This window comes from Clarias gariepinus, chromosome 4 (genome assembly GCF_024256425.1).
Source record: "Clarias gariepinus isolate MV-2021 ecotype Netherlands chromosome 4, CGAR_prim_01v2, whole genome shotgun sequence".
NCBI lineage: Eukaryota > Metazoa > Chordata > Actinopteri > Siluriformes > Clariidae > Clarias > Clarias gariepinus.
The window spans coordinates 13,394,333-13,421,592 of NC_071103.1; the positions used below are offsets into that span (position 1 = coordinate 13,394,333).

Sequence of the window (27,260 nt, forward strand, 5' to 3'; positions counted from 1 at the left end):
TTTTTCAATATGGAGTTGCCCCCCCCCCCTTTTTGCAGCTATAACAGCTTTCAATCTTCTTGGCAAGCTGTGTTTTATTGAAATTCGTGCCATTAATTTTATAGAGCATTTATGAGGTCAGGGATTGATGTTGGATGAGAAGGCCTGGTTCATAATCTCCGTTTCAGTTTATCCCAAAGGTGCTCGATGAGCCAGTCAACATGTTTTTATTATCATTGTGCTTTGTTTTCAATTCAAAAAGTATAACTTATATTATATAGATTCATTACACATAGACTGATATATTTCAAGTGTTTATGTTTATTTTTATTTTGATGATTATGGCTTACAGCTGATGAAAACCCAAAATTCTGTATAATAGAAAATTTGAATATTACTTAAAACCAATAAATATAAATAAATAAAAAAGATTTTTAACACAGAGATGTTGGAACACAGAAACTACTAAAAAGTATTAACATGTACAGCAATCAATACTGTATTTGGCAGTGTGGGCAGGTGCTTGAAAATTAAATCAGCATCCCTATAAAGTTGGTCAGCAGAGGGAAGCATAAAGTGCTCTAAAACTACCTGGTAGCACTAATTCCTGCTGCAGTCCACTCCTTGTGAATCTCACCAAATTCTTAAATGGGCTTTGTTTCACAATACTCTCGAAGCTGTGGTTATACCTGTTGCTCATGCACCTTTTCTACCTCATTACCATAATTATCCATACCGTAATGAATCTACATGCTATGAGTTTTACCATTTAAATTGCATAACTGAATTTTTTTTTCGATGATATTCTAATTTATTGAAATGCACCTGTACATGCTAGTGATGAGTCGTTCATGATCACTTAACTGTGATTTAGAAAATCTAGTAGTCACGGAAAGTTTTTTTATTGGCCGCATGTGCAACGCTTCGCAAAACCTCCGTAGGTTGTGTACAGGAAACAGAGATTAGAAGTACCTTTGAGTCTTTTGGTCTGAATCGTTAGTTTTTTTGTCACGTGACTCCCATAGACGCTATGCAGTGCAGTACACAGGAAACAGAATTGAGCGATTCTTCTCAATGAGTCTTCTTGTCCTAGTCGTTCATTCTTTTGTCACGTGACTCCCATAGACGCTATGGAGTGCAATAGATTCAAAAGGAACGAACGACTAGAACCAGAAAATATGATGTGAAATGCTCATTTTGTTTATCATAATGTGTCCTTAGCTGTATAGTAATGTTTTCATTACTGGAACTATAGCCATGAAGGTGTGTACGTAGACATGTTGGGGGTCTGTTTATTGAAAATGTAACATTTTATTTTTGATTAAAATAACGAAATTAACTAAATGACTGAATTATTTAACATATTTATTATTTAAAAATTATTTCATTATTTCAAATTTAACATATCACTTACACCATGTAATATTACATCTTATAAGTTTATAATAACGTACTGCATGTATCGGAGTTCAAATTACATATATTTCAACTATTTTTCAACTAATCAGGGGGCTTTTTCTTTCGAAAAAGCCTTCTAGACAAATACAAAAAGAGCAAATTTTCCAACTTTCTAACCGCTTGCGTCCGATATCTGAGTAAGGCCGACAGACATCTCAGTCACGGTAGGTTCATTATTCTATAAATAATGTTATATATTAGACATGTTACACATTGTAAATTTAATATTACTATTTTACAGTTTCAAAGTGATCACAGCATCGATAATACCACACTGAAAAGATTTAAGTTTAAAAATATCACGAAACAATGCGCAAGTGCTTATGGGTAAGCACATATCCTGGCGGTGGATGTGACGTCACCTTGTATACTCGCTGCCACTCGCTGCCTGTAAGTGCTCCGTTACAGGCATTTGTTTATTTATTTATTTCGAATAAGTAAATGTTACCAAACTGAACTCTGAAATAAATTAATATAATATAATGTGGAAAAAATAACACTTTACTGATATAAGCTTCAGTCAGAAATGTGAAGCTAGTTGTACATTTTGAAAAGATTTTTATGCATTTATTAATATTTACCTGATTCCTAACTTCACATTTAAAATTGAATACATAATCTTCTGTTTTACATAATACAGTGAAATGACACTAAATTGTTGTATATTTAATTAGTTATTAAATTAAGCTTATTATATTTCATGCAAATATTTTATACACAAATCCAAATTCCAATAAGAAACCATGTTTCCATATTTAGACATGTAGACATTCAGTATATAATGTATATGTCTATTTCTTTTAATGTGTATGTGCACAGGTGATGTTTCTTATAACAAAAAGGCAGTTGTTTTGATGTAAATTCACTGTGTTTTTCAATGCTTTAACAATGCCTAATTTCTAGTTCTCCCTCCTGGGTGTGTGTGTATATAGTATTAAAAAATGATTTTATATGATATCTCAGCAAAACTGTAAATCACTTTTTTCCTGTACACTACAGCATACAGTATGTAAATGCAGTGCATCACCTAACTACTGAAGTAGTCTAACCTTTAGACTAAAACTAAATCTAAACTTTCAATATTTATACATTTTGCTGTATGGTGTTTTATTAATAGCTCTGTAATTTAATGTATATGAATTTACACTTTTGGTTTATTTTCTCTCCTAATCTATTTTAATTTATGACTGAGCAATTTATGAGGAACACTATATTAATACTGTAAGCCTCCTTTTTCTCTGAAAATGGTCACACTTCTTCATAGCATGGATTTCACAAGATTCTGGAAATATTCCACTCATATTCAGGTCAGGATTGCATCATTTTGCATTGTCACATGATGCTGAAAATAGCATGGCCATGAAGGGATGTTGACACAAAGCCGGATGGGGCTATAGATTCATGCAGCAGGCAGCAGATTCTGACCCTTTTATATGTGTGCATCAGCAGAAATAAAAATTCTTTAGACCAGGCGATGTTTTCCCCCCCCTAGTTTTTAATTGTCCAGATTGGTAAATATGTGCCCACTGCAGCCTCAGCTTTCTCTTCTCAAAAAACCCCAGAAATATTCAGATGCTTTTCTGCTCATCACAATTGTACAGAATGGTTATCAAGTGGTTTTCTGTGGTACTGTAGCCTTCCTCTTCCAAATGATCAGATAATAAATTATCAATAAATAGTTTTAAGCATATTAAACCATTAAAGTAAATATTAACAATAGTCATTGGATTAGATTAGATTTAACTTTGTCATTGTGCAAAGTATATATTCAAAGACGATAACATGCAGTTAGCATTTAACCAAAATATATATGTTAGGCAAAAGTGGCCTATCATATATAAAACAGAAATCAGAACAGAAATCAGTTGGCCAGTGGTGTTTGGACAGGTAGTTCTGTCGTAGGTGTGTCAGACCAAGGATCTGCATGCAGGCGGAGCCACGGGTAACCTGTAGTTTACAATAAATAACAAATGTAGTAGAATAAGGTTATGAGTTTATACGTATAGGTGTGTGAGTGTCTTATGTACAGAACTGCAGTATGTATTAAAAGTTGTGTTTGTAAATGCCAATATACAAAATATCTGTGCAAGCATCGAGTGGTGAAGACATTTCCAGAAGATAACATGCTAAACAGGTTATATATGTGTATAGGGATGTCTATATAGTACAGTATATACAGAATTATTATGGGTGGAATATATGGCAGTGCGAAGATAAATTATGCATGGTACAAAGATGAAGGCAACATAATATTTAGATTTAGACTTTTATAGTAATGAGGTTCTAATTCTTTATTCTCTCTTATTGTTTTATATATAGGGCACTGGTGGCTCAGTGGTAGGTGTTTCGCCTGCCATGCAGAAGGCCCGGGTTCGATTTCCAGCCAGTGCCCAAACCCCAGCCACTAGATGCCGTGCCGATCCCAAGCCCGGATAAAATTAGGAGGGTTGCGTCAGGAAGGGCATCCGGCGTAAAACCTGTGCCAAGTTGTAGTGCGGACCCCTTACCAGGAGCAGCTGAAAGACCAACAACAACTCTTATTGTTTTATATATGCTGTCTCAGAAATATATCATACATAAAGTATCAGCTGGACCAATTTGTAAACAACACTACCTTTTTATTAAGTATTTTTGGTCATCCTGTGCCAGTAAATAACCTTGTGCTGCCCCCTACTGATAGAAATATCTCCATCCATTCATCAAGGTATCTCTGCAGTCCATGGGGCCCGTGGAGGCCAATGGTGACTATTATATTTATTACCATTACAAGTTTAGTGGGATTAAATACAAATAGAAGTTTTAGACTTTGTACACTGTTTTTTTTAATGCCTTCTCTAATAAACCAAGAAGTGTAGGTTTGGCTTCATCAATCAAATAAAACAAAACAAAAAAAACCCTCACATACACAGACACGTGCATACACATTTGGAGTTGGAGTGTATTGTTTTGTTGAGTTTTGCTGAGTTGATCATCGAGCTCAGCTGAAACTCCACCTGCCTCACGAGCCTTTTATAATTACTGAGTACAATGACTAAATGCCCTTTTTCCAGTTTTGCTTGTAGTGACAGTTGAAAAGTGTGTGTGTGTGTGTGTGTGTGTGCACGCGCGCGCACATGTGTGTGTGTCTAAATGTTCCTTTTGCAGTTCAGACTTGTACCAGGTTAAACATAATCCGTAAAAGTATTCAGCTAGGACAATTTCTAGATTGCTTTGTACAAAACACATATATTATTATTTTATATATTATTATAATATTTTATTATTCTTCATTTTTCTTACTTAAACATATACCCAAAGACTCTTGGGATAGGCTCTGGGCCCCATGACCATGTAAGCACTAAAGAAAATGAATGAATAAATGAATGAATAAAATAAAACATTACATGGCATATATCTATCTATACATACATAAAACAGAAATTCTGTTATCCTACCCTTAGTGTTTGTCTGGCCGGTGTAGCAGCTGTCCCCCACCATCACAGTAGGCATCATCATCATCACTGAGAGTGTGTCACAGGTGTTCCTTACTGAATGTAACAGTGGACAGTGCATAAGACAGGCAAAATTAAGGGCTGATGAACTATTAAAGCAGAGCGAGAAGTGGCAGATCTGCAGGTAATGGTAGCATGCAGGCATCAGGATCTGCATGCATGTGGAGCCACAGGTACCTCGAGTTAACTATATATCAAATCCTCCCTTACAGAACAGTAATTACCCACATTATTTGTAATTAATACAGAATATCATATGTAAAGGTTGACTCTTTACCCTGAACAAGACTCTTCACCTGATTTTTTCATTTTTAAAGCAAGATATATTATTTATCTTCATGTAAGAATTTAGTTTTTACCCACTGTAAGACAGTGTTTGTACCCACTGTTTTTTTTTCATTAAGATGAATAATTTTATATATTTTGATCCTCATTTCTGTACTATGTATTGTCTACACTTACACATTGTTTTTGTTTGTTAAAATTTCTTAGAGTCAATTTGAATAATTTGCTATTAAACAAGGTTTTGGCAACTGCAGGGTACTTTAAAACTATAGTGACAATGTTAATATCTGACCTACCAGCTGATTCTTTTCTGAGCACAAGACATATGATTCCTGGTCCAGTGGGCCTCTATTATTATGTCATCTCACACATCCAGGGTTGAGGGTTCAATCCCACCTCCAGTCTGTGAGCACGGAGTTCTGCAAGTATTTTGTGACTTTTCTCTGGTTTCCCAGCACAGTCTACACACGTATTGTAGGCTGAACACATATGGTATGAAATTGCTCATAATGAGTGAGTAACTGTGTAAATTCCGTAACAGCAATGATAACTGGATTGAAAGTAACAGGTCATTGTGGCCCACCATCACTTGAGAGATGTCAGCTTGAGTAGATGGGTTAATTGTTGTAGTTCCCATTTCTGTCCACTAGTTGCAATAATAACTCCAAATAAGATTTTAAAGTAGCAGTCAATTGAAAGATGTAATTACTGTTTTACCTGATTTTAATATATCTGGAGATGTGAATAAGGACTTTATGAAGTTTAAGGTTTGTTTATATACAGTATGTAGTTACAGCTTTGATTATCTGCCACCTTTGAAAGAGCTGCCATTAGTGTACCAAAGGCGCTGTTTAGACCTGGTATTACTATCCACCTTGAGTGGTCCAATCACAAGTAAAAAAATTTAAATGCCTAACACCTGTCTAACACATCTACAGAGAATATTTGTGATTGGATTTTATACATCATTTATGGATGAGAAAATGTGTTTTCCATGTTTATTGTGCCTTTTTTCCCCACTATATTTGTTTTCAGACACAGATTTTATGCAAATTACATCTGGTGTACCCATAGTGGCTGTGATAAACGTTTTAACTGGGTGGTCAGCTTTCAAACCTTGTAAATCAATAAAAGATGAGATGATGAAAGAATCTGCGCAAAAAGCAACTTTGTCTATGCTGTTATAACGTTGCCTTTATCCATTAGGCTAGAAGCTCAGTCTACCTTTCCCTGTGATTTCCAAAAATGTCTCAAGGTGATTGCTTTAATATTCCCACTACAAATTTAAGGCAGCAATGTGTGCTGTGTGACCCACAAATGTGATCTGGATCACAATGTGCCTTTGAAGTGCATCGGATCTTGAGCACATCTGTACTTAGTGCTGTCCACTTATGATCGGGTCACCCAGGGGGCACATACAGTATATGGAGTGAACAGCTCCAGTATTTTAGGAGTTTAGACCAAGGGCATTCAGTTTGATCTGAAAATCTTACCCCTACCAGTCTAATGGAAAATAATTAGAACCACTGGCATCTTTCAGCAACAACTAAAGAACCATCTGTTTCTTAGGCATTGAGGTTAACTCACACAACAGAGTTTGACTGATGGTACTTCAACAAGCGTAAGGATATACAAGGGTGAGTCAAAATATGTCTGCACTCAATTACATTCAAACGTCTGTTAAAACAGAAAAACACTGTATTATCAGCGCTTTGCCTTCAAGGTTTTGTCTTATATATTTATACACTTTTCTAGGATTCTTGAGGGCCAGTATTGGAACATTGTCAGGAAAAAACTTCAACAACCAACAGTGCCTGTTACACTGAAATGCTTATTGAAGATTAAACGCAAAGGACGAAATGCATTTCTGCCTACAATGTTAATACTCTGCAAAAACGTTGTTGAGTTGTTAAAGGATTCTCCTTTACGATCTCCCCATTCACTGCTGTGCAGGTGTGAATGTGTTGCATCAGTGTAATTGTAACTGCAATGAGATGTTCCTTTGTAATTTGCACGAAAGAAGAGCAGTGTTTTTTTTATGGTGTAAGGTTGTCCCCGGTGCCGTTATTTATTGAAGACTTTGTGTGCAGTAGGAAGAAAGTGTTTTGTCTCATATAAGTGTGTATGAATGAATAGACTAGTAAGGAAATTCGCACAAGTGTTAGCCATCAAGAAGTAGCTGGACACCCATTCACGTCTACGGCTGCCAACAACATAACATCCTTCCTATAGTCCTGATCTTGCTTTATCGCTATCACTATCACCTGCTTGGTCCCTACGAGGACGAAGATTCACTTTTGATGAAGAAGTGAAGACAGTGATGAATTTGTGGCTTATAGCTCATAGCTAAAACTTTTTTTGAATGAAGAGATACAAAATCTTGTTGACAGATGGACAAAGTGTATTGAGAAGAAATATGGATAGGATTGTGGTGAAAAAGTATGTATTTGTCTTTTCTAAAAATCAATTAAAACAAATTCCACAAAGAGAGGGTGCAGATAATTTTTTTTTTTAATTTCTTGATAAGAGTGCCTGTCAAATTCCTAAATGTAAATGTAAAATGCATGTCACTCAAATGTGCAACATGGAAGCGAGCACTCGCAGGTGGTAAAATGGAAGTGCACATAGGAGCTGTGTTATGTCTGAATTGAAACACACCCCAGGCTTGGTCCTGCGCGCTTTGCAATGCAGGCGTGGTGTGTGTGTGTTGAAAACCAGTGAGCTGTCAGTAGGTCTGTAGGTGGAGCAGTGTGTTCGTGTATATAAACCCACTGCACTGACTGCTCTCTGCTGTCTCTCTGTCTCCTCGTGGGGTCATCTCTAATAACTAAGCAGGCTGTGTGTTGGTGCTTAAGCTTTCTGCAAACATGGCTGGCAGGAAATTTTTCGTTGGTGGAAACTGGAAGATGAACGGTGACAAGAAAAGCCTGGGAGAGCTTATCAACACTCTGAACAGCGCCAAACTCAACGCCGACACCGGTGAGGAAATTAGCATTAATATTAATATTAGTAATATATTTTTTTATAATATTAATAAGGAAAAATGTTGCTTGTGTTCTTTCCACACTGTTATTCTCTTACTTCCGGGTTTAGTTCCGCTAGCTCAGCTAATTCAATTTAGACGGTTAAATTCCCGTTTGTTACAAAGTATCTCATTTATAACGCGCACGAGAGGGCAGACTGCACCACCACTGTAGCTAAATCGAGCTAGCCTCCCATTCAAGGTCATATGTGTATTTCCTCGGTGTGTGCGAGTCAGAGTTCAGAGTATGTTTATTTAAGAGGGAAAAATGGCGCCGAGAACGTTATACTGTATGTAATGGTTCGTGACTCGCTTCAGTGCAGACGGTGATCGCAGGAGTGCAGTAGCGGAGTGATGCTGCGGTGAGGCCTGAGCTCGCAGCCCTGCTGGTGGGTGGGTGTGTGCGTGGAAGCGCGCGCGCGCATGTGTGTGTGTCTGCGAGCACGTAGCCAGAGCCAGAGCGAGGAAACAGTGAAGAAATCGTACGTTGTCATGGATGTACAATAAGCACACACAAGGAGTTCCTCGTTTTTAAGCATGGCAAGGCTACTTAAAGGCTCATTTTGTGTTCAGTATCTGATCTGAACCATGTGGTTAGGTTCAGAAATAGTTGTATATCTGGAGATTTCACAAGAAGTCGCATATATAATGTAAATCAGCATTAATGAAGGGGGAAAAAAAAAACTTTCCTTGGTTTATTATTTAAAGCCTTTTGAAATCAGTGTGAAAAGTGTATATATAAAAAAAGTTTATTTACTGTACACACACGCACACAGAGCTGTGGACTTCAATCAACCAAAGTTCAACATATGTCTTAACATTTCTCTCCCAGCCATCTCTCTCTCTCTCTCTCTCACAAACACGTACACTAGTGAAGCTCCACAGTTCTTAAGTCAAGTGGCATAACTGATATTTGGTTCATTTTCTTTCCCCTCAATAAATCTGTTTCTAATTTTATCCCATAACTGACCTTTATCTCCCAGTTTCTGCTTGACCCGTGAACTGTAAAAAATGCCACGTAACCTTCTCATGAATGACCTCTAACCTTTTGACAGCAGAGACTAGGATGTGTGACCTTTAAGGCAAAGTCAGTGCTAGGGTTTAATTTAGATTTGGCTTTACCCAAGATAGTCTTGCAAATACCACAGCCTGTAGCTCTGTCTCCAAACCGCACAGAGGACAGTGGGCACGAGTCATAGTTAGGGTCATGCTTTAAATGGCACTTGGTACTGTAATTCTGTTGATGCTTCCATTCTTAACTATGCTAATTGAAGTACTATGCACCTTTTTCAGAACAGTCAGAAGTCATTGTTTTTCCTAATATGAACACTCTATTGCACCTTTAAGTGAGAATTGGTTTTGTTTGGAAAAAGAAATTGCAGATTTTTAGAAACCAGAAACATCCTGATCATTTAGAATAAATGGAAATTATTTTCCCCAAACAGAAACCTTTTAACATCTTGCATTTTATTCACTTCACATATTCACATTTAATTTTTTATTCATCATTCAATTATCCAATAATATTAAAATCAATAACAAGTGAAGAGAGATCATCTTTCACAGGTATTTAACCAGACTTTACTACATACAATGCATCGATAATACACAAGAGGGCAAAATACACGTATTAGATTCTATACAACTATGCCAGTGATGCCAATGGATCTTAACCCTAGTTCTGGAAGAGCCCTGCTCTGCATATACGTGTACATTTAATTTTTTACATAATGTTTTCCTTGCTCTACTACACTCAAATTATGAAAAAGCTGTTAATTAGATGATTAATTAAATGGGGTCTGCTTGAACCTGAGAACATTAAAATGTGCAAGACTGGGTTCTCCGGGACCAGGCTTGAGAATCACGGTTTTAGAGGAACGCTGATAGTATGACAAAAATTAAGATCTGAGAAACGGATGCATGATAAATGTACTGTGATGTTACATTGGACTGAAAAGGAGTTTGCCGTTAGGGTCATGTGATCATACATCTGTAACATGTACACCCTAGGGACATAATATGATTCGTATTTGGTTATTTATACATATCCCAAGCTTCCTGGGAACATCCTTTAGTGTGGCATAAAATATAATATCTTCCATTTGTAATGTTCTAGGCAGGTGCATTTACTGTAGATTTCCTTTTGAAAATGAAGCACTCAACAGCATCAGGACATTAATATATAAATAAGTCATCATTAGCTCTGTCCCCAAGTGTTTTCTTTCGCTTTTTAATTACAAGAGACAATTTTGTAGAAATTGTAAACATCTAGTTGATGGTGGTTGGCTTATGTACTTTTATGTATTTTTATCTGTTCCCCTATACATGTTTTAACAATGTAGCATTTTTAATGGTTTTCTTATAAAACTCTTCTTGCAGAGGTGGTCTGTGGTGCTCCTTCTATTTACCTCGACTTTGCCAGGTCCAAGCTTGATGCTAAAATTGGCGTAGCTGCGCAGAACTGCTACAAGGTTGCCAAGGGTGCCTTCACTGGAGAGATCAGGTACAGGGCCACTCATTAATAATTCATAATTACCCCCCCCCCCCCCACACACACACACACACACTCTAAATACTTTGTTAACCCCTCCATTCTTTTGTCCCCCCCAGCCCTGCGATGATCAAAGACTGTGGTGTGGAGTGGGTGATTCTGGGACACTCTGAGCGCCGTCACGTGTTTGGAGAGAGTGATGAGGTAACCCAGAGGAACTTAATCATTGCTTCTAAGAAATGTAATTACAGCCATGAGGATTGTTCCTTACCATGTGTCGTTGTGGCACTGATCATTGTAGCTGATTGGCCAGAAAGTAGCTCATGCTCTCGAGAGCGGCCTGGGTGTGATCGCTTGTATTGGGGAGAAGTTGGACGAGCGAGAGGCTGGTATCACCGAAAAGGTTGTCTTCATGCAGACCAAAGCCATCGCAGGTAAATAAATACGGTTGTTGGTTGTATGATTTGTGTGGTGTTTTTTTTTTTTTTTTTTTTTAATTTTTTTATTATTATTATTTTATTATATTTTTGCTGTGCATACTTAAACCTTTCTTCTTTTGTAGACAATGTTAAGGACTGGAGTAAGGTGGTGCTTGCTTATGAGCCTGTCTGGGCCATCGGAACTGGCAAAACTGCATCTCCACAACAGGTACACCCTCGGTTATTTCCTGATCAAAGTTTTATAACTATGTTTTATAACTATGTATAAAAGTATGATAATTTTCACTTGTGTTTAGGCTCAAGAAGTACATGATAAACTCAGGCAGTGGATGAGTACCAACGTTTCTGAGGCTGTTGCTAACTCTGTCCGGATCATCTATGGAGGTAAAGGGTCACTTTCTGCCTTTACTTGTTTCATGGGTATTTCAATGATCAGTGATGTACATTCAGATAAAGATAACAATTTTATTATTATTTTTTTTCCCTCGCTCATTTTCAGGCTCAGTTACTGGGGGTACCTGCAAGGAGCTGGCCGGCCAGAAAGACGTGGATGGATTCTTGGTGGGCGGAGCTTCATTGAAGCCAGAGTTTGTTGACATAATCAACGCCAAAGCGTGAAAGGATCTTGAAACGGAGCAGATGAGGAACAACTGGCACTAACTATGTCCATTTCACCGCCCTAGCATAAAGCACTTCTGTCCTATTCTAACTAAATGTTTATTTGCTCCTCGCCCCACGTATTTGTGTGCTGCTACTGCATAAATGTATTTTTCATTTGTGCATAATGAATTGACTATCAAAGGGATTATTTAGCTGTGATGTGATTGGCACTTGATGTGAAGTTTATAACACTGATAACTGCCTACCTAGATTAGAACAGATAGCACTGGACTCTTGGGCCATGCCTTCACCTGACAAATGTTTACCCACTTTCGTTTGTGCTTACACTGTCCAGTTTATGGCAATAAAAGCCAATAATGTATTTTAAGTCAGTAGAATTCCCCCCTTACTGTATGTTCTGTGATTTAAGTTAATAATGCATCAGCAGCTCTGGCAGCTTTGGCTACTGTGTCAAGGCTGTTCATGAAAAGTCATATGGTTCATGCAAGGAAGAACCTTGTAATAAATGTTTGAGCGAAGAACAAAGGCCTGTGCTCTTGTTTTATGTGCATAATGAAAAAACTGACATTAATGACGTGTTATGTATCTGATTATCCTTCATTTTGTCCATATCACAAGCCTTACTTTCAGCCTGTTATATAGTCTTGTGTTCCAGCACTCTCTAACATCTAACACCCAAATACATGAATACAATATGAATGTGTATCTTATAACTAAGCCACCTCTTCAGAAGCCCAATATATAAAAGTAACCTCCAGCTCTTAAAGCTCTCTCGAACTCCTTTATACAATCTAATATATGGGCCTAAATTCATTTAATTCTGGGTTGCATTAGCATGATTTGTTCAGCCATTTTTGTAGAATTTGATGAAGATGGACAAATAAAGTTTGTATTGCAATTCCAAATGGTTGGACATACAGTATGGATAGATTAGTTTTAGCTTTGACATTTCTCCATTCAACTTGGAATGGATGTTTTTCTATTTGTACACTAGAGGGCAGTATTTGCTCACATTCAATACACGCAGCAAGAGAATGTACAGTCGTGGCTAAAAGTTTTGAGAATGACAAATATTAGTTTTCACAAAGTTTGCTGCTAAACTGCTTTTAGATCTTTGTTTCAAAGGCTTTTATCGACAATTACATGACATTTATGCAAAAAGTCAGTATTTGTAGTGTTGGCCCTTCTTTTTCAGGACCTCTGCAATTCAACTGGGCTCTCAATCAACTTCTGGGCCAAATCCGGACTGATAGCAACCCATTCTTTCATAATCACTTCAGAATTAGTGGGTTTTTGTTTGTCTACCTGCCTCTTGTGGATTGACCACAAGTTCTCAATGGGATTAAGATCTGGGGAGTTTCCAGGCCATGGACCCAAAATTTCAACGTTTTGGTCCCCGAGCCACTTAGTTATCACTTTTGCCTTATGGCACGGTGCTCCATCGTGCTGGAAAATGCATTGTTCTTCCCCACACATGAATGGTCTCAGGATGCTTTACTGTTGGCATGACACAGGACTGATGGTAGTGCTCACCTTTTCTTCTCCGCACAAGCCTTTTTCCAGATGCCCCAAACAATCGGAAAGGGGCTTCATCGGAATATGGCTTTGCCCCAGTCCTCAGCAGTCCATTCACCATACTTTCTGCAGAAGATCAATCTGTCCCTGATGGGTATTTTTTTTGGAGAGAAGTGGCTTCTTTGCGGCCCTTCTTGACACCAGGCCATCTTCCAAAAGTCTTCGCCTCACTGTGCGTGCAGATGCGCTCACACCTGCCTGCTGCCATTCCTGAGCGAGCTCTGCACTGGTGGCACTCCGATCCCGCAGCTGAATCCTCTTTAGGAGACGATCCTGGTGCTTGCTGGACATTCTTGGACATCCTGAAGCCTCCTTAACAAGAATTGAACCTCTTTCCTTAAAGTTCTTGATGATCCTATAAATTGTTGATTTAGGTGCAATGTCAGTAGCCACAATATCCTTGCCCGTGAAGCCATTTTTATGCAACGCAATGATAGCTGCACGCGTTTCTTTGCAGGTCACCGTGGTTAACAATGGAAGAACAATGATTTCAAGCATCACTCTCCTTTTAACATGTCAAGTCTGCCATTCTAACCCAATCAGCCTGACATTATGATCTCCAGCCTTGTCCTCATCAACATTCTCACCTGAGTTAACAAGACGATTACTGAAATGATCTCAGCAGGTCCTTTAATGACAGCAATGAAATGCAGTGGAAAGGTTTTTTGGGAATTAAGTTAATTTTCATGGCAAAGAAGGACTATGCAATTCATCTGAACACTCTTCATAACATTCTGGAGTATATGAAAATTGCTATTATAAAAACTTAAGCAGCAACTTTTCCAATTTCCAATATTTATGTAATTCTCAAAACATTTGGCCATGACTGTATTTAAATAATATATTTAGAATGTGGTGATTATCATTGTGTTTTAGTCCTAATTTATCCTTTCATCAAAAATGAAAATGGGCAAATTTATATATACCTTTTCTATACAAATTATTTTTATTTGTATGCAAGTGTATTTTAATGTGTAAGAAAATGGAGAATAACTTTCCCGGAAAAGCCAGTGCATTCCCATCATTTCAACTGAAAACCTTCGAGGATCTGGAAATGTTTCCTAAATTTGCCCTCAGAAACCCATGTGTTGTTTTAGACACATTGGGAGACACAAGAGACCATAACTAAGGAGTATTTGTACCCTGGTTACTGACCTGGGTTATATCACTGAAGTGCAAAAAGTACGCCAAGTTTTAAAAATCCTATTTGAAAAAAGGACTTTTACTAGATTTGAGTGTGGCTGAGGGAATAAGTACAAAGCTCAACTACTGACATCCAGTGAAACCCGTGCAGCAATCAGGCAAATAAAACTCATCTACACAAAAGGTCAAATTTGCTAAATTCTTTACAATCACCAGAAACAAATGTTGCAACCATTTGCCCCAAATACCTTAAAATATCTCACCAAGTAAAAATGTAAGCACTTAATAATTTTTTTTACAAAACTTCTAACAAAAACAAATTTAAATTTACAGACACTTTGGTTTTAAAAGAACTTTTAACCAAAATAATTTATCGCATTCTTAAATGTTACTTATAGCCTCCATAAATCATTCTAAGCTTTAATAGTTCTTGTTCCAAAAATAACGTACAGCCACAAAAATCATTTCTTTCTAATTTATTTCAAGAGCAGTACAATATGTACAGAAAGTATATACAAGTGAAAAAGATCAGTGTCCTTTAGCTCAAAGCTGATGTTCAGATGTTAAACTTTTGAGCTGTAAGAAAAGGCAGAGAAGCAAAACATTATGAGGGAATACTTACTGCCGAGCACAGAGCACATACATACGTGACCCGAACATGTTCGTTAAAGAGCACATGGGGAGGAAAGAATAGAAAGAGTAAGGAGGATAAGGAAAGGTTCAGAAAAAAGCAGACAAGAATGATAACTAGTTAAAAAAATTCAATCTATGAGAGAGGTGACCATCACGAAAAGAAAAGGCATCAAAACAAAGCAAAACAAATACTACAGTACTAAAGAGGTGGGAAGCAGTCAAATCAGAAGAGGACCAGAGGAAGAGAGCGAGAGCAAGAGAAACCACATTGCACATTTACAGAAAGGGATTGGACCATTAGAAGAGGCAAGGAAAATACATTATATCTGTTATCACAAAAACATCCAAAATAAAAGAGAAATGTTAATCTAAAAGACATGGGTAATCTATTCCCCCCTTTAATCCTCATATGAAGTATTTAACCTAGAACATTTTCAATCAGCTGAAAACAATGTAGCAAAATGCAAGGTTCAGATGTGTTTTGTGCTCCAGTCTGATATTAAATTACTGACAGAACCAAAACTTCTACAAAGTTCCTACAAAATGAAAGCAATATATTAAGCCACAAAAATTATCCAAAAAGGAAAACAAAACACATCTGAACATATCAACTCAACTCCTATCAAACCAACAGTTAGTGCCCAATGGTGGTAAATAATTGTATTGTGATCAAGAGCTTAAAGACTCTGCAGATTTTTTTTTAAAAAGGCATATACATTGTAGACAGACTCATTAATGTTTGGATTAAACAATGGTTTAGCAAAGTGAATATATTTCTGTTTCAGGTGTGGCCACTTTCCAGCGTTCAGTTCAACTCTGGATACAGGTTTCTCTCTCATTTTCATCTTTTCATCCCTCCTTTAGCTTCCATTATGCATGACTGCAAAGACAAAAGAGAAATCTGGTAATGAGAAAAGAGAGCATAAGAACAGGAGAGAGAGGGAGCAGAAGATGGGGGAAATCGGGTTGGTGCTGCACAGGATAATCCAACTGTGATATTTATCGTGAAATAAGGTGTTAAAGACACAGGTAATTTCTGTTACAATTAAATGAAAAAAAAAGATGAAAATGAAACATTCTACAGAACAAAGCAATAGTAACTACATTTAGAAAGGAAAAGGCAATGCAGCAGGTAATTACTTATCCTTACATACTCTAAGTGTTTAAATGTTTCACAAACAAGCAAATAAACAAACAGAAGTACTGATGCTGAATACACCAGTTAACACGACTGAACTGATGTTCTGTACGGCCAAATAAGTGGGAGGCAAGGAAAAAAAAAAGCTAAACATCAAATCATTACTGCACAAAAAGTGTAAAAGTGGTGTTAACTGGTGTGGGGTCAGTACTTATAAAACAAATCTTTCTCTTGTTGTGAGCATCCAAAAACCCAGCATGGAAGGGGAAAAAAAAACCCTAGGGAAACTGGCAGTGACTAAGCAACAGGATAAAAAAGCAAAAAATGACGGTAGTTAAAATAACAGCATATGAATGAAAAACATTTACACTAAGAATCACAGGGGGTATGGCTTTCAAGAAAAAAAAAAACCTGATAGAAAATCCTAGTTACCCACAAGGAAAAGTGACCTGTCCATACTAATTTTTTTTTTTTTTTTTTAATCTCTGGTAACACAGAAGTATGATATTTACTCTGCTCTCAATTTTCCATATATATTTTACAAAACTCCTTTACACAAATTTTAATTTAACAAAACTTTGGTTTTAAAATGGCTTCCAGTTAAATTTACTGTCTGACCTACAATAACACTTACCATTGCAAACTTGAAATTCCACCCATTTATTCCCAGGGGCAAAAGAAAGCAAATAATGGTTTTCTATACAATATTTACCCTGCCACACATAAAAGTTCTTAACCTGAAGATAACTCAAAGATAAACCAATGATAAACATCTGTGCTCAGGAACAAGACTAAATTCACCATGCTCCGATCCAGGCTCCAACACACCAAGCTAGACCATGATCTTTGGTAAAACCATAAAAGTAAAAGCATAGGTAAGCCAGATTTAGTCTACTCTCCAGGAAATGCTCAAATGTTTGTGCATAAAGCAACCCTGCATCAACAACTACATTTTTTTATCTTAAGATGATAACCAATATTCCCCTTAGGAGTTGGTAAAAAATCATTAATGAAGCCTTCAACATTAATTACGATGGATCAGATCATACTCATGTGACAGGTTTCACTTTTATATCAAATGGCATCTGAAAAACATCACAGTGTAAAAAAAAAAAAAAAAAAATCTGCTGCTGGATCAATATTTCCCCATCTTATAATCAGCCAAGTTCCTTCTTCTTACCACGCACAAACATGTACTCAGGGTCAGGACAGATACAAACCCATATGCTTTCAGATCCTACTGTGTCACCTGGCCGAGGTGATTACAGCTGCTCTGCTCCGCTCCTTTCTTCTGCTGCCTTACAGGTCTCACACTGCTGGCAGGATCACTGCCTCACTTCAAATGATGCACTCTGTATTATTTCTCTGGTAGGGTGATCTTGATCTTCTAGGAATAAATGCTGTTGATTTGGTGAAGCAGCCTAACACAGACTCAGGCTGTGAACTTCCGTGGTTCTAGACTCAGTAGATTCTGCTGCAGGGCTTCTTATCCTTTCACTGAGTCTTTGTCTTCCTGCAGATGTTACAGTGGGCTATGCTCTTCAGTGAACTTGCTGGGCAGATTTAAGGTGTGGGTCGAGTGTGTGTAGGTCACAATGTAGAAGGAAATCTAACCGAGCACACTTCTATCTTGCCATGCTGCATCAAGTCCATACCTGGGATAAAAGACTCTCGATTGCTCTCATGACGGGCCAAAGAAGAAGACACACATGGTGGCATACAAACCATCTCACCAGACTGCCATCATCAATCATCAGTGCAAGACAAAGTCCACTGAATATGACAGCTTTGGGAAGCACCGCTGGACCTTGTAATCTGTAACAGACAGCTTGCAGCCACCATCTTTGTCTTGAGGCAGGCAGGATGTCTTCATATGATCGGCTTGTCTTCACAGCTTTGGTTTTCAAGGACATTCTCTTCATATGAGCTTTGACGCTGTTGGCTTGAGGGAAGAAAAACATTAGAACACAGAACATCATTAGCTGCAAAATGATCTGTGAGGCCTGGGGAAACGGGAGACCTGGAAACTTTCTGTGAACTACCTAAGCCTCTCTAAGTGATAGTCGAAGATGAACTACAGAGCTGATGCACTTGGTCTATTTCTGATTACTGTGTGGACTTGTGTCATATAGGCAGCTTTTCTCCCAGTGTTAATACTCTGAGGCTTCAAGTATAAGCAGATCAGCTAGTCACCATCACGCTACGTCATTATATGTGTGTCTTTACAGTTCATTTCTGTATGCATGTAATACTCTATAAGAGTAATAAGAATATAAATAAGTGTAATCCATGTTGTACATTTTCATTCTCTAAGATAGAATAGGCTGGCTATACTATGTAGATATCTGGTCCCACATCATTCCCTTTGACTTTTAAATACTCCCACCTCTTCCATATACTTTACTAAGTGGTGAGACAAGCTGAGCTGGCTTTGCAATCTATCTTGTTAGGATCTGACTGAATAAAAGTAACTCCGAGCCCTGTCAGGAAAGTTAAACATGTATCTAAACAAGGGAAGGCCAGACTGGACTGTACATACTCCACCGGCACAGAGGGCCTGAACCTGCAGGAGACAAAGAGACGAAAATAGTTTAGTTAAAAAAAATATATATATAATAAAATAACAGCATTAGTGTAAAAACACAAGCTGTGGTCACTCACGTTTTAAGAATAGCCCTCAGAGCTAACTTTCTCTCACGCTCCACAAATTTGTCAATAAGGTAAGCCGCCATACGTGGTGCTCTCTTGTACAGAAGGAAAAAGCGATGGTAGTTTCCAAGTGCCCAGGCGGCACGGAGTGCAAGAGCGTGAGACACACAGTCATCCTGACGTAGTTCGGGGGTGAGATACACCAACTCAGTGGTTAAGTCTAAGTAAAAAAAAAAAAAAAAAAAAGAACAGAAAAAGCAGGAAGGGGCATAAAGATGAGATTACAGAAATAAAGCCTGAAAGGAATTGGTTGCTGGCCAGAGAACAAAAATACCTCCAGAGTTTTTAGTGAAGATGTAGTACAGCAGTCTGTAGGCGGTGAATTCTCCTACGTTGCTTGATGGACACTCCTTGTAAAGCTCCTTAAGCTGTGTCTGGCACTGATTAAACTCCTCGTGGTCACCCTAAATTAAAAGAGCATGATTACACTTTTGTTCCAAATAATTTAATCACAAACTCACTACAAACCTATAACATGACAAGAAACAGTACCTTTTCCAGGGCAATACGGGCATGTGTTTCATAGACCTCCACTGTGAAGTCTGTTCGTACCCCTTGGACCTGAGAAGACAAATTTATTTGTTCTAATGCAAAGATAAATCTTACAAGGGGACAATAACTAGCATTTTGTTTTTTAGCTTTTAATTAGAGCATGGTAAATAAAACTGTAGAAAACTGCCAGACGCTGTTAAACCAAACGCATCTATATTTTTATGTCCGTCACATCTGTAGCAACAGCATTTATCCTTCTGGCTGACTCTTAGGTGGTGTTCTTTGAGGTAATAATGCACAACAAAAAAAAATATTACATGGTAAGGCCTATGAAGTGAGTGCGATTTGGTCGAAGTATGTTCTAAGAGGTTTAAATGTAAAAGATTTCTTCTGCGCGAAAATAGTGAATTTTACATTTAACCCAGGTGACTCCAAGAATTTATTATTTTTGTGCACTAGACGGAAAAACTACTCAGTGCCCCCCACAACTCCAACTAGTTTACTCACAGTGAGGTCTTGTCGTATTGACTTCATCTGTTCACAGGCATACAGGTAATCCTGATTGGCCTTCCAGTGAGCCTTCACTGCAACCAGTGACTTGCGCAAGACCTGAAAGGCAGAACAATCAAACTTTAAACAAGTCTACACAGCGCACATAAATTTAAAGAAAGCATTCTGCCCATCATTAAAAATTATGTTAAAATTAATTTCTAATAAAGCAATATCTTTTATTTTTCTCTGGTTTATAAAAAAAGGGCAGGGTGGTGGACACATGGGAGATTAATTATACAAAAACCATTTCTGCATGTTGCTCCTGTCATAAAGCTAATTATTTCAACTTGGTCTACGTGTATGGGTTGACCGTAAGACGTACAGACACAGGTCGCACGGTGGCAGGATCAGGGGCGCAGGTCAGACGCAGATAGTTTTTGGTGATGTCCTGGCAAGTACCCACAATAGGGCATTCATCCCAGCTGAGGCCTTCCTGAGTGGCATTCGGGAGCTCAGTGGCATTGATATTCAGTACCAGCGGCTCAGTGCGCTTGGTGTGGAATCGTGCTGCACGGCTCTGCTTTTTGGCCTCACGGTTGGGGTCGTGAAAGTCCAGGCCTGCTGTTCCACCCTTGCGCTTTTTACCAAAGACACCAGCCAGATCGTCATTCCTGAGAAAGAAGCAGCACGCCTTTAACTTGACTGGTGACTAACTGTGTATATGTATCGTGCAGGTATAAAGTGCAGGTCTAGATTTACATTATGTTATTTTAATTTCGAAGCAGGATTATGGAAAGTTCCAAGACCAGAAATTGAGCCTTGTTTTGGCAGCTCCTTACTGTATACATGGAAATGCATCAGGTTTGGAAGAATGATTAGGTAAGAGTATAGAGATATCCTTAAAGAAAAACCTCCTTAGAAGCACAAGTGTACATTTTCCCTCTAAAACACTGAATGGATCATTCAAGGTACCAACGCTCCCATTAAGGGCCAATGCTCTTCATCATAACTGAAGTCAATTTCCAAATATGCCAAAAATGAAAAGGTGAATAGTGTCAAATACTTTTTTGTATACAAGACTTTGGATCGCCAAGCACCTGCACACAGCTTTAGATTAATCATTACATAATAATGAATAATTTTAATTCATAAAAAATTTGACAAAAATGAAAATATTTAATTTTCATCATTTCAACACTTGACATTTTGATCTGTTTCATTGATTAGATTATCTTTAAAGTTTTTACCTTCGCCCTCGATTCGCTTTCCCTCCTCTCCCTCGGCCTCTTTCTCCTGTGGCACCTCTCCCTTTTTCCCTCTCTTCCCCACGGCCTCTCCCAGCTCGTTGTTGTCGTCGGGAGAGAGGTCGGAGGTCGCTTGACATGCTGCTGTCAGACTGGGAGCCAGAGTCACTGCAAACAGATCAGAAACACAATATCAACCATCATATCTTCTTATTTTTCATATCTCCACATTTTTATGAATAACAGCCAGTTTTACTTAAACATTGTACATCTTACCTGCGACGATGTCTGCCTTTCTCTCTGTAACGGCTATGAGGAGAAGGAGACCGTGAAGAGGAGTGGGATGAACTGGACGAGGGGCTCCTTTGTGAAAACACATTTCTGTAGTTACCCAGCCGACCCCCACCCCTACCTCGAGTGGCTCCCCCTCGACCAAGAGTGTTCTCTTGAGAGCGTTGAGGTGCTGTCTCCCATCGGGACTGCCTAGGTTTCACCCTGGACAAAAAAAAAAGTTTAGCTCTCCTTTTTTCAAAGTATATAAGAACATAAGAAGATAAAAATAAATAAAAATAAATAATTTAAAAAGTCAACTCACTCTGGCAGAGGTTCTCTTGTCCAGTCAATGGTGAACGCTGAGCCATCTTGCAGTCTGCTTTGCAGAATTTCCTTTAGCACCTTTTCTGTCCTGTCTTTGTCTTCCTCTGTCTCACAAGCTGTAAAGCAACGCTGCACATATTCCTTCATGGCCTGGGGCCAGTCTTGGGGCCTACAAAACAACACACAAAGTAAAGTTACAAAGATTTAGTTTCTCTCTATAACAGAGTACAGAGTAAGTGATGGTAGCATGGATCTGTATTTATCAAGTCTCACCCAGCCTGAGAAGCACCCGCAGTGGTAGCTGTTGTTACTGAAGACACTGGAGTTGCTGATGTGGTTGTGTTGGACGTAGAGGATCCATTTTGTTGCTCACCAGCTACAAAACTCTGATTGGACATTACATATGGGCGTTTCTGAATGTTAAACTTTACACTTCCAGTTCCAGGAGCCTCTGTAGTTTGGGACAGATTTCATATAATTCATCATACCATTAGTCTACATCCAACAACCTATTTATTACTCTACAACTGTGATAAGCTGTCTAGCATCTTTCTCCTGGGACTCCACGTTACTATAACCTTGTCTCCTTCCTTAACCAGCTACATTATTGTCAGTGTTATAACATGTTTCCCAACTTGTATCACAAGGAAATAAATGAATTGCTCACATCCAGGATAAACATTACAAAGAAAACCAAGGACACTTACGTTTCATGCGATTCCATATCTGCTGCCCTTTGCTCATATTTCCATTATTTGGTTTCTTGCCAGTGTCCCCTCGCCCTGCCCCTCCATACGGGCCTGGCGCTAACCCCTGCTGTGGCTGGGATGTTTGATAGTTTGGGGCTTGGAAACCCTGGTAACTCGGCCTATTCTGCCCATAACCATAAGCCCTCACTGGACTGGAGTCAGTAGGACTATAAGGCATAGATCCATTAGTGAGGTAAGGAGATGGGGAAGGGGGTGGAGGGTATTGAGAGTTGGGTGGTGGCGGAATAGGAGGGGGTGGAGGAGGAGGCGGCTGTTCTGTCCCTGTGGGGCTTTGTGGCGGAGGCTGGGGTACATCAGGAGGTGTAGGCTGTGTGTCACATGGGTAGCCAGACCCCTGCTCCTTCAATCCCGCCATGCCGGGGTGCTGACAGAAAAAGACATACAGAGATGGCTGTGACTGAAACACATGCATAATAAAATTGTTTATTTACAATTCCTTTGCTGCCCTCTAACTCATCACTGGAAAACGGCAAGGATCACAAAACAGCAAGAGATTATTTAGGTGGTGGACCATTCAATCTACTAGCAGTGTCCATGTCACTGATGTGCTGCAGTGTTTATGAGTATTATGTGAAGCATTGTTGCTGGAATTTTTTACTTTAAATTTATTGAGGGCCAAAGCAAACAACCACCGAGTCCTCTATCCTGTTAGACACAACAATTGATTTTCCATGCTTGTTATCAGTGCTCAATTTCTGACCACAGAACTGCTTGTTCCCAGATATTTTCCTCAAACTAGCAGAAATCAGCTTTAAAATCCTGCATTGCTGCCACTTGTAATGAACTTTACCATAAACAAAATACATACTTGTGCATTAGGTTTTGTAGAAAACCTACCTGTGCAGTGGGAGTTGTGGGTTGTTGGTAGGGTCCTGGGACACCATACTGACCAGGGGGATATACTCCTCCATACTAATAAATATCAGAATATGTTATAAATTATAATAATATGTTATAAAATGTATAATTATAAATTTTAGAAATACAATGATTGTGCAGCATATGTGCTGCATATGTGCATCTTAGTATAAAATACCAATGCATACCGTATTACTAAATTTTGAGATTTTAACAAAAATACTTTTTGTAGAGCGTGTTTGTGTGTGTGTGTTTACCGGAGGCACAGGGTGGTAGTAGTAGTTGTAGGGGTAAGTGTATCCTGCATACTGTTGCTGGTTCTGTGGGTACCACTGATAGTACGGCTGTTGCTGCTGCATTGTTGAAGGGTCAGTCACTGGTGATGGATACTGTCCCACCTAAATAACAAACAATTAGCTGGTGCACACTGAACAATATTCACATCTATACATTGCAATTTTGCACACTCTCCTTTTTACGCCATCAAAAAAAGATAAGTTTGCCAAATGGAGGAGAAGTGTATTGGTGCCAATTTTTAGGAACAAGGGAGATGTGCAGAGCTGTCGCAATTACAGAAGCATAAAGCTAATGAGCCATACAATGAAGCTGTGGGAAAGAGTAGTGGAAGCTAGGTTAAGGGCAGAGGTGAGCATTTGTGAGCAGCGACATGGTTTCATGCCTAGAAAGAGTACATCAGATGCAGTATTTGCTTTGAGGATGCTAGTGGAGAAGTACAGAGAAGGTAATAAAGAGTTGCATTGTGTCTTTGTAGATTTAAAGAAGGCGTACGATAGGGTGCTGAGAGAGGAGCTGTGGTGTTGTATGAGGAAGTCTGGAGTGGCAGAGAAGTATGGTAGAGTGGTGCAGGACATGTATGAGAGCTGTAAGACAGTGGTGAGATGTGCTGTAGGTGTGACAGAAGAGTTCAAGGTGGAGGTGGGTCTGCATCAAGCATCGGCTCTAAGCCTCTTTTGTTTGCTCTGGTGATGGACAGGATGACAGATGAGGTTAGACTGCGAGTGCAGGGAACAGGTGGAAGAAAATTTGGAGAGGTGGAGGTATGCTCTAGAAAGCAGAGGAATGAAGGCTAGCCGCAGTAGGACGGAATACATGTATGTAAATGAGAGAAACCCAAGAGGAAAGGTGAGGAGACAGGGAGCAGAGGTAAAGAGGATGCAGGACTATAAGAACTTAGGGTTAACGATCCAGAGATTGTGTGGAGAGTGTGGAAAGGAGGTAAAGAGGCGGTTGGAATGGGTGGAGAAAAGTTTCAGGTGTGTTGTGCAATAGAGTATCAGCGAGAATGAAAGGAAAGGTGTACAAGACAGTGGTGAGACCAGCGATGCTCTATGGCTTAGAGAGAATGGCACTGAAGAAATGGCAGAGTTGGAGGTAGCAGAGCTGAAGATGTTGGGGTTCTCCTTGGGAGTGACAAGGATGGATAGGAACAAGGATGAGTTCATCAGAGGGACAACCCACGTTAGATGTTTTGGAGATAAAGTCAGAGAGGCCAGATTGAGGGGGTTCGGACATGTTCAGAGGAGAGATGGTAAATATATCGGGAAAAGGGTGCTGAGGTTTGAACTGCCAGGCAGGAGGTCTAGAGGAAGACCAAAGAGGAGATTTATGGATGCAGTGAGAGAGGACATGAAGTTAGTTGGTGTGAGAAAAGAGGATGCAGAGGATAAGGTTAGATGGAGGCAGATGATTCGCTGTGGCGACCCCTGAAGGGGAACAGCCGAAAGACAAAGAAGAAGAACAAGAACAAGAGATAAGTTTGCCAATAAGGTATTTTTTTCAGAAAGATATGCTACCACAGGGTAGCAAAGAACAATAAAACTTTTCTTCATTAAAGGAAAATCAACTTTATAACAGATTGCAAATGGTTGGATCTCAATCAGCTTAAAATGTTATGGAGAAGTGAGAGATAATACCAGCAAAGCTGAACAAGATTTATAATTAATGTTTCATTTATATAATTTACGGCTCAAATAATTTAGGCCAAGAACAAAAAGGAAACTACTTATTGTGAATATTTTTGTTCTTGATGATTCCATTTTTTCAACTTAATATGGAAAAATGTCTGCAGTTAAAATTATTTGCTTAAGATGTGTTTCAAAAAGCCAAAATGTTCAATTTCTTTCCCATCTATCCACTTGCCATCCGGTATGTCAGGCATACTCCCCGCTCTAGCGAAATATCTGGCATTTGTGTGAAAGTTACTTAAGGGGTCGGGTTGCCAGCTCGATGCCCGATTGTCATTCATACACTATGGGCAATTGGGGAATGGCAATTAGCATAACCTGCATGTCTTTGGACCGTGGCAAAGCAAGCATGTGGAGAACATGTAAAATCCATGCACACAGACCCGAGACGGGAAGCAAACCCCAACCCTGAAGATGCAAGGCCAAACACAAAGTGTTTGGTGCTTCCTTTATGATTTTTTTTTCTACATTATTAAAAAAAATGGGTTAACATCCTGCAATTGTGATTCTTCCATATATATTTTCAGAGACTTTTACACTAAATATATTCTGATTTGCCTTCCCATTAATGTTTGCTTTCTCTCGAGGGGCAATTACCAGATTCCTGCATTTAGGTTTTTTAATTAAGTCCCACATGTGACACTTTTATACTTAATTGAATAATAGTAAAGATCATGAACATTTAATTAATTTGAATGTGTATATAAAAACAAACCCACATATTCACCTCACCTGCCTTCACATTCAAATTCTTAATCCATAGGGTTTAATATAATGTTGGCCCACCCATTGCATGTATAACAGCTTCAACTTTTCTGGGAAAATCATATTAAGACAACACTTTTGGCAATCTAGTGTATAACCATAGTGGAGAGTGGAATCCTACAGTTAGCCACAGTTGTGAATAAAGAGGAGAAAGATGCACAGGTCGAGTGAGTGAGAGAGGGTTAAGTTGCTACACGGCACAAGAGCTGAGCGTTAATATGTAACAAAAACAATAAAGGCAGTGCAATGTTATTTAATTCTATTTGTTTCTTAGGGTTTTAGGACATGCACTTCCGTCTAACCTGTGGGTTGGTGTGGTTATTTGCAGATGTCTTGCTGGAGCTCTGGCTCTTGCTGATGGAGGCTAGCGCCTGTCTTGCTTTCTCCCATTCCGGGTTTTCATGAACAGGCGCCTCTGTTGTAGTGCTGCCCCCATATGGCCTGGAGACCGGAAACATAAATCTTACAGTTTATAATTAGTACCTACGATATATTTTTAGTTAAATGGGTAACTCGAAAATAATGTTAGAAAACTTGCTAACTAACTAGCTAACCAACAAGAACGAACTTGCTAATGATTGTTGTACTTGTTTTACGGCATGTTTTGGCATCCAGTAAATTGTTAATAAGCAAAAAACGTAACAAAGAACAGACGTCATCATGACGATCTGGCTAGCTCTGTTCTACATACACACCGACGACAAACAGCAAGGTAACGCGTCATAGAATCGTTCATCTAAATGCACCTGAAATGAAGCAAATAAATTACCAAGTCGCAGTCGAGGTCTGCGGTGTCGCATTGGTCGCCATTTTGCTGCGGGCTAACTCGCTGTGCTAGCAGGCTGGCTAAAGAGGCTGCTCAAAAAATGGCCAGTTAGCCAACAAGCTATCGGCTTTACTAAAAAAATAATCGCAATTACACCTTGAAAATAATTTGTCAGTTTAATACAGGAAAAAGGGTCATTAAAAAAATTATAAAACTACGTAAGCAAACAGAATATAACAGGTTTAATCCATCGTAAGATACGACGTCGAGAAGAAAGTCAACACCTAAAACAAAATGGCTGCCTGT

The 27,260-nt window shown here is 38.8% G+C and overlaps 2 protein-coding genes and 1 non-coding gene across 4 annotated transcripts; 1 reads left to right on the top strand and 2 right to left on the bottom strand.

The window, feature by feature from the left end:
* Positions 1-1,486: 1,486 nt before the first annotated feature.
* LOC128523334 (U7 small nuclear RNA) lies at positions 1,487-1,542 on the bottom strand. Its single transcript, XR_008360163.1, has one exon. It is a non-coding gene; the product is annotated as a U7 small nuclear RNA (small nuclear RNA).
* Positions 1,543-7,988: 6,446 nt separating this feature from the next.
* Positions 7,989-12,312, top strand: tpi1b (triosephosphate isomerase 1b). Its single transcript, XM_053495362.1, has 7 exons — positions 7,989-8,192; positions 10,615-10,738; positions 10,846-10,930; positions 11,028-11,160; positions 11,289-11,374; positions 11,463-11,550; positions 11,666-12,312. Exons 1-7 carry the CDS (start codon positions 8,081-8,083, stop codon positions 11,782-11,784), a joined length of 747 nt encoding a protein of 248 aa, XP_053351337.1. The 5' UTR covers positions 7,989-8,080; the 3' UTR covers positions 11,785-12,312.
* A 3,532-nt stretch (positions 12,313-15,844) lies between these two features.
* leng8 (leukocyte receptor cluster (LRC) member 8) lies at positions 15,845-27,260 on the bottom strand. 2 transcript variants are annotated; one of them, XM_053494142.1, is made up of 15 exons: positions 26,958-27,260; positions 26,491-26,629; positions 23,696-23,836; positions 23,418-23,492; positions 22,518-22,944; positions 22,084-22,261; positions 21,809-21,979; positions 21,490-21,708; positions 21,217-21,381; positions 20,352-20,640; positions 19,985-20,086; positions 19,478-19,546; positions 19,260-19,389; positions 18,938-19,145; positions 15,845-18,839 (listed from the first exon to the last, which is right to left on the bottom strand). In XM_053494142.1, the coding sequence occupies exons 1-15, from the start codon at positions 26,996-26,998 to the stop codon at positions 18,680-18,682; spliced, it is 2,514 nt and encodes an 837-aa protein (XP_053350117.1). In that variant the 5' UTR covers positions 26,999-27,260; the 3' UTR covers positions 15,845-18,679. The 2 variants fall into 2 exon arrangements, with proteins under 2 accessions (XP_053350117.1, XP_053350118.1); XM_053494143.1 differs by having other exon boundaries at positions 26,935-27,260.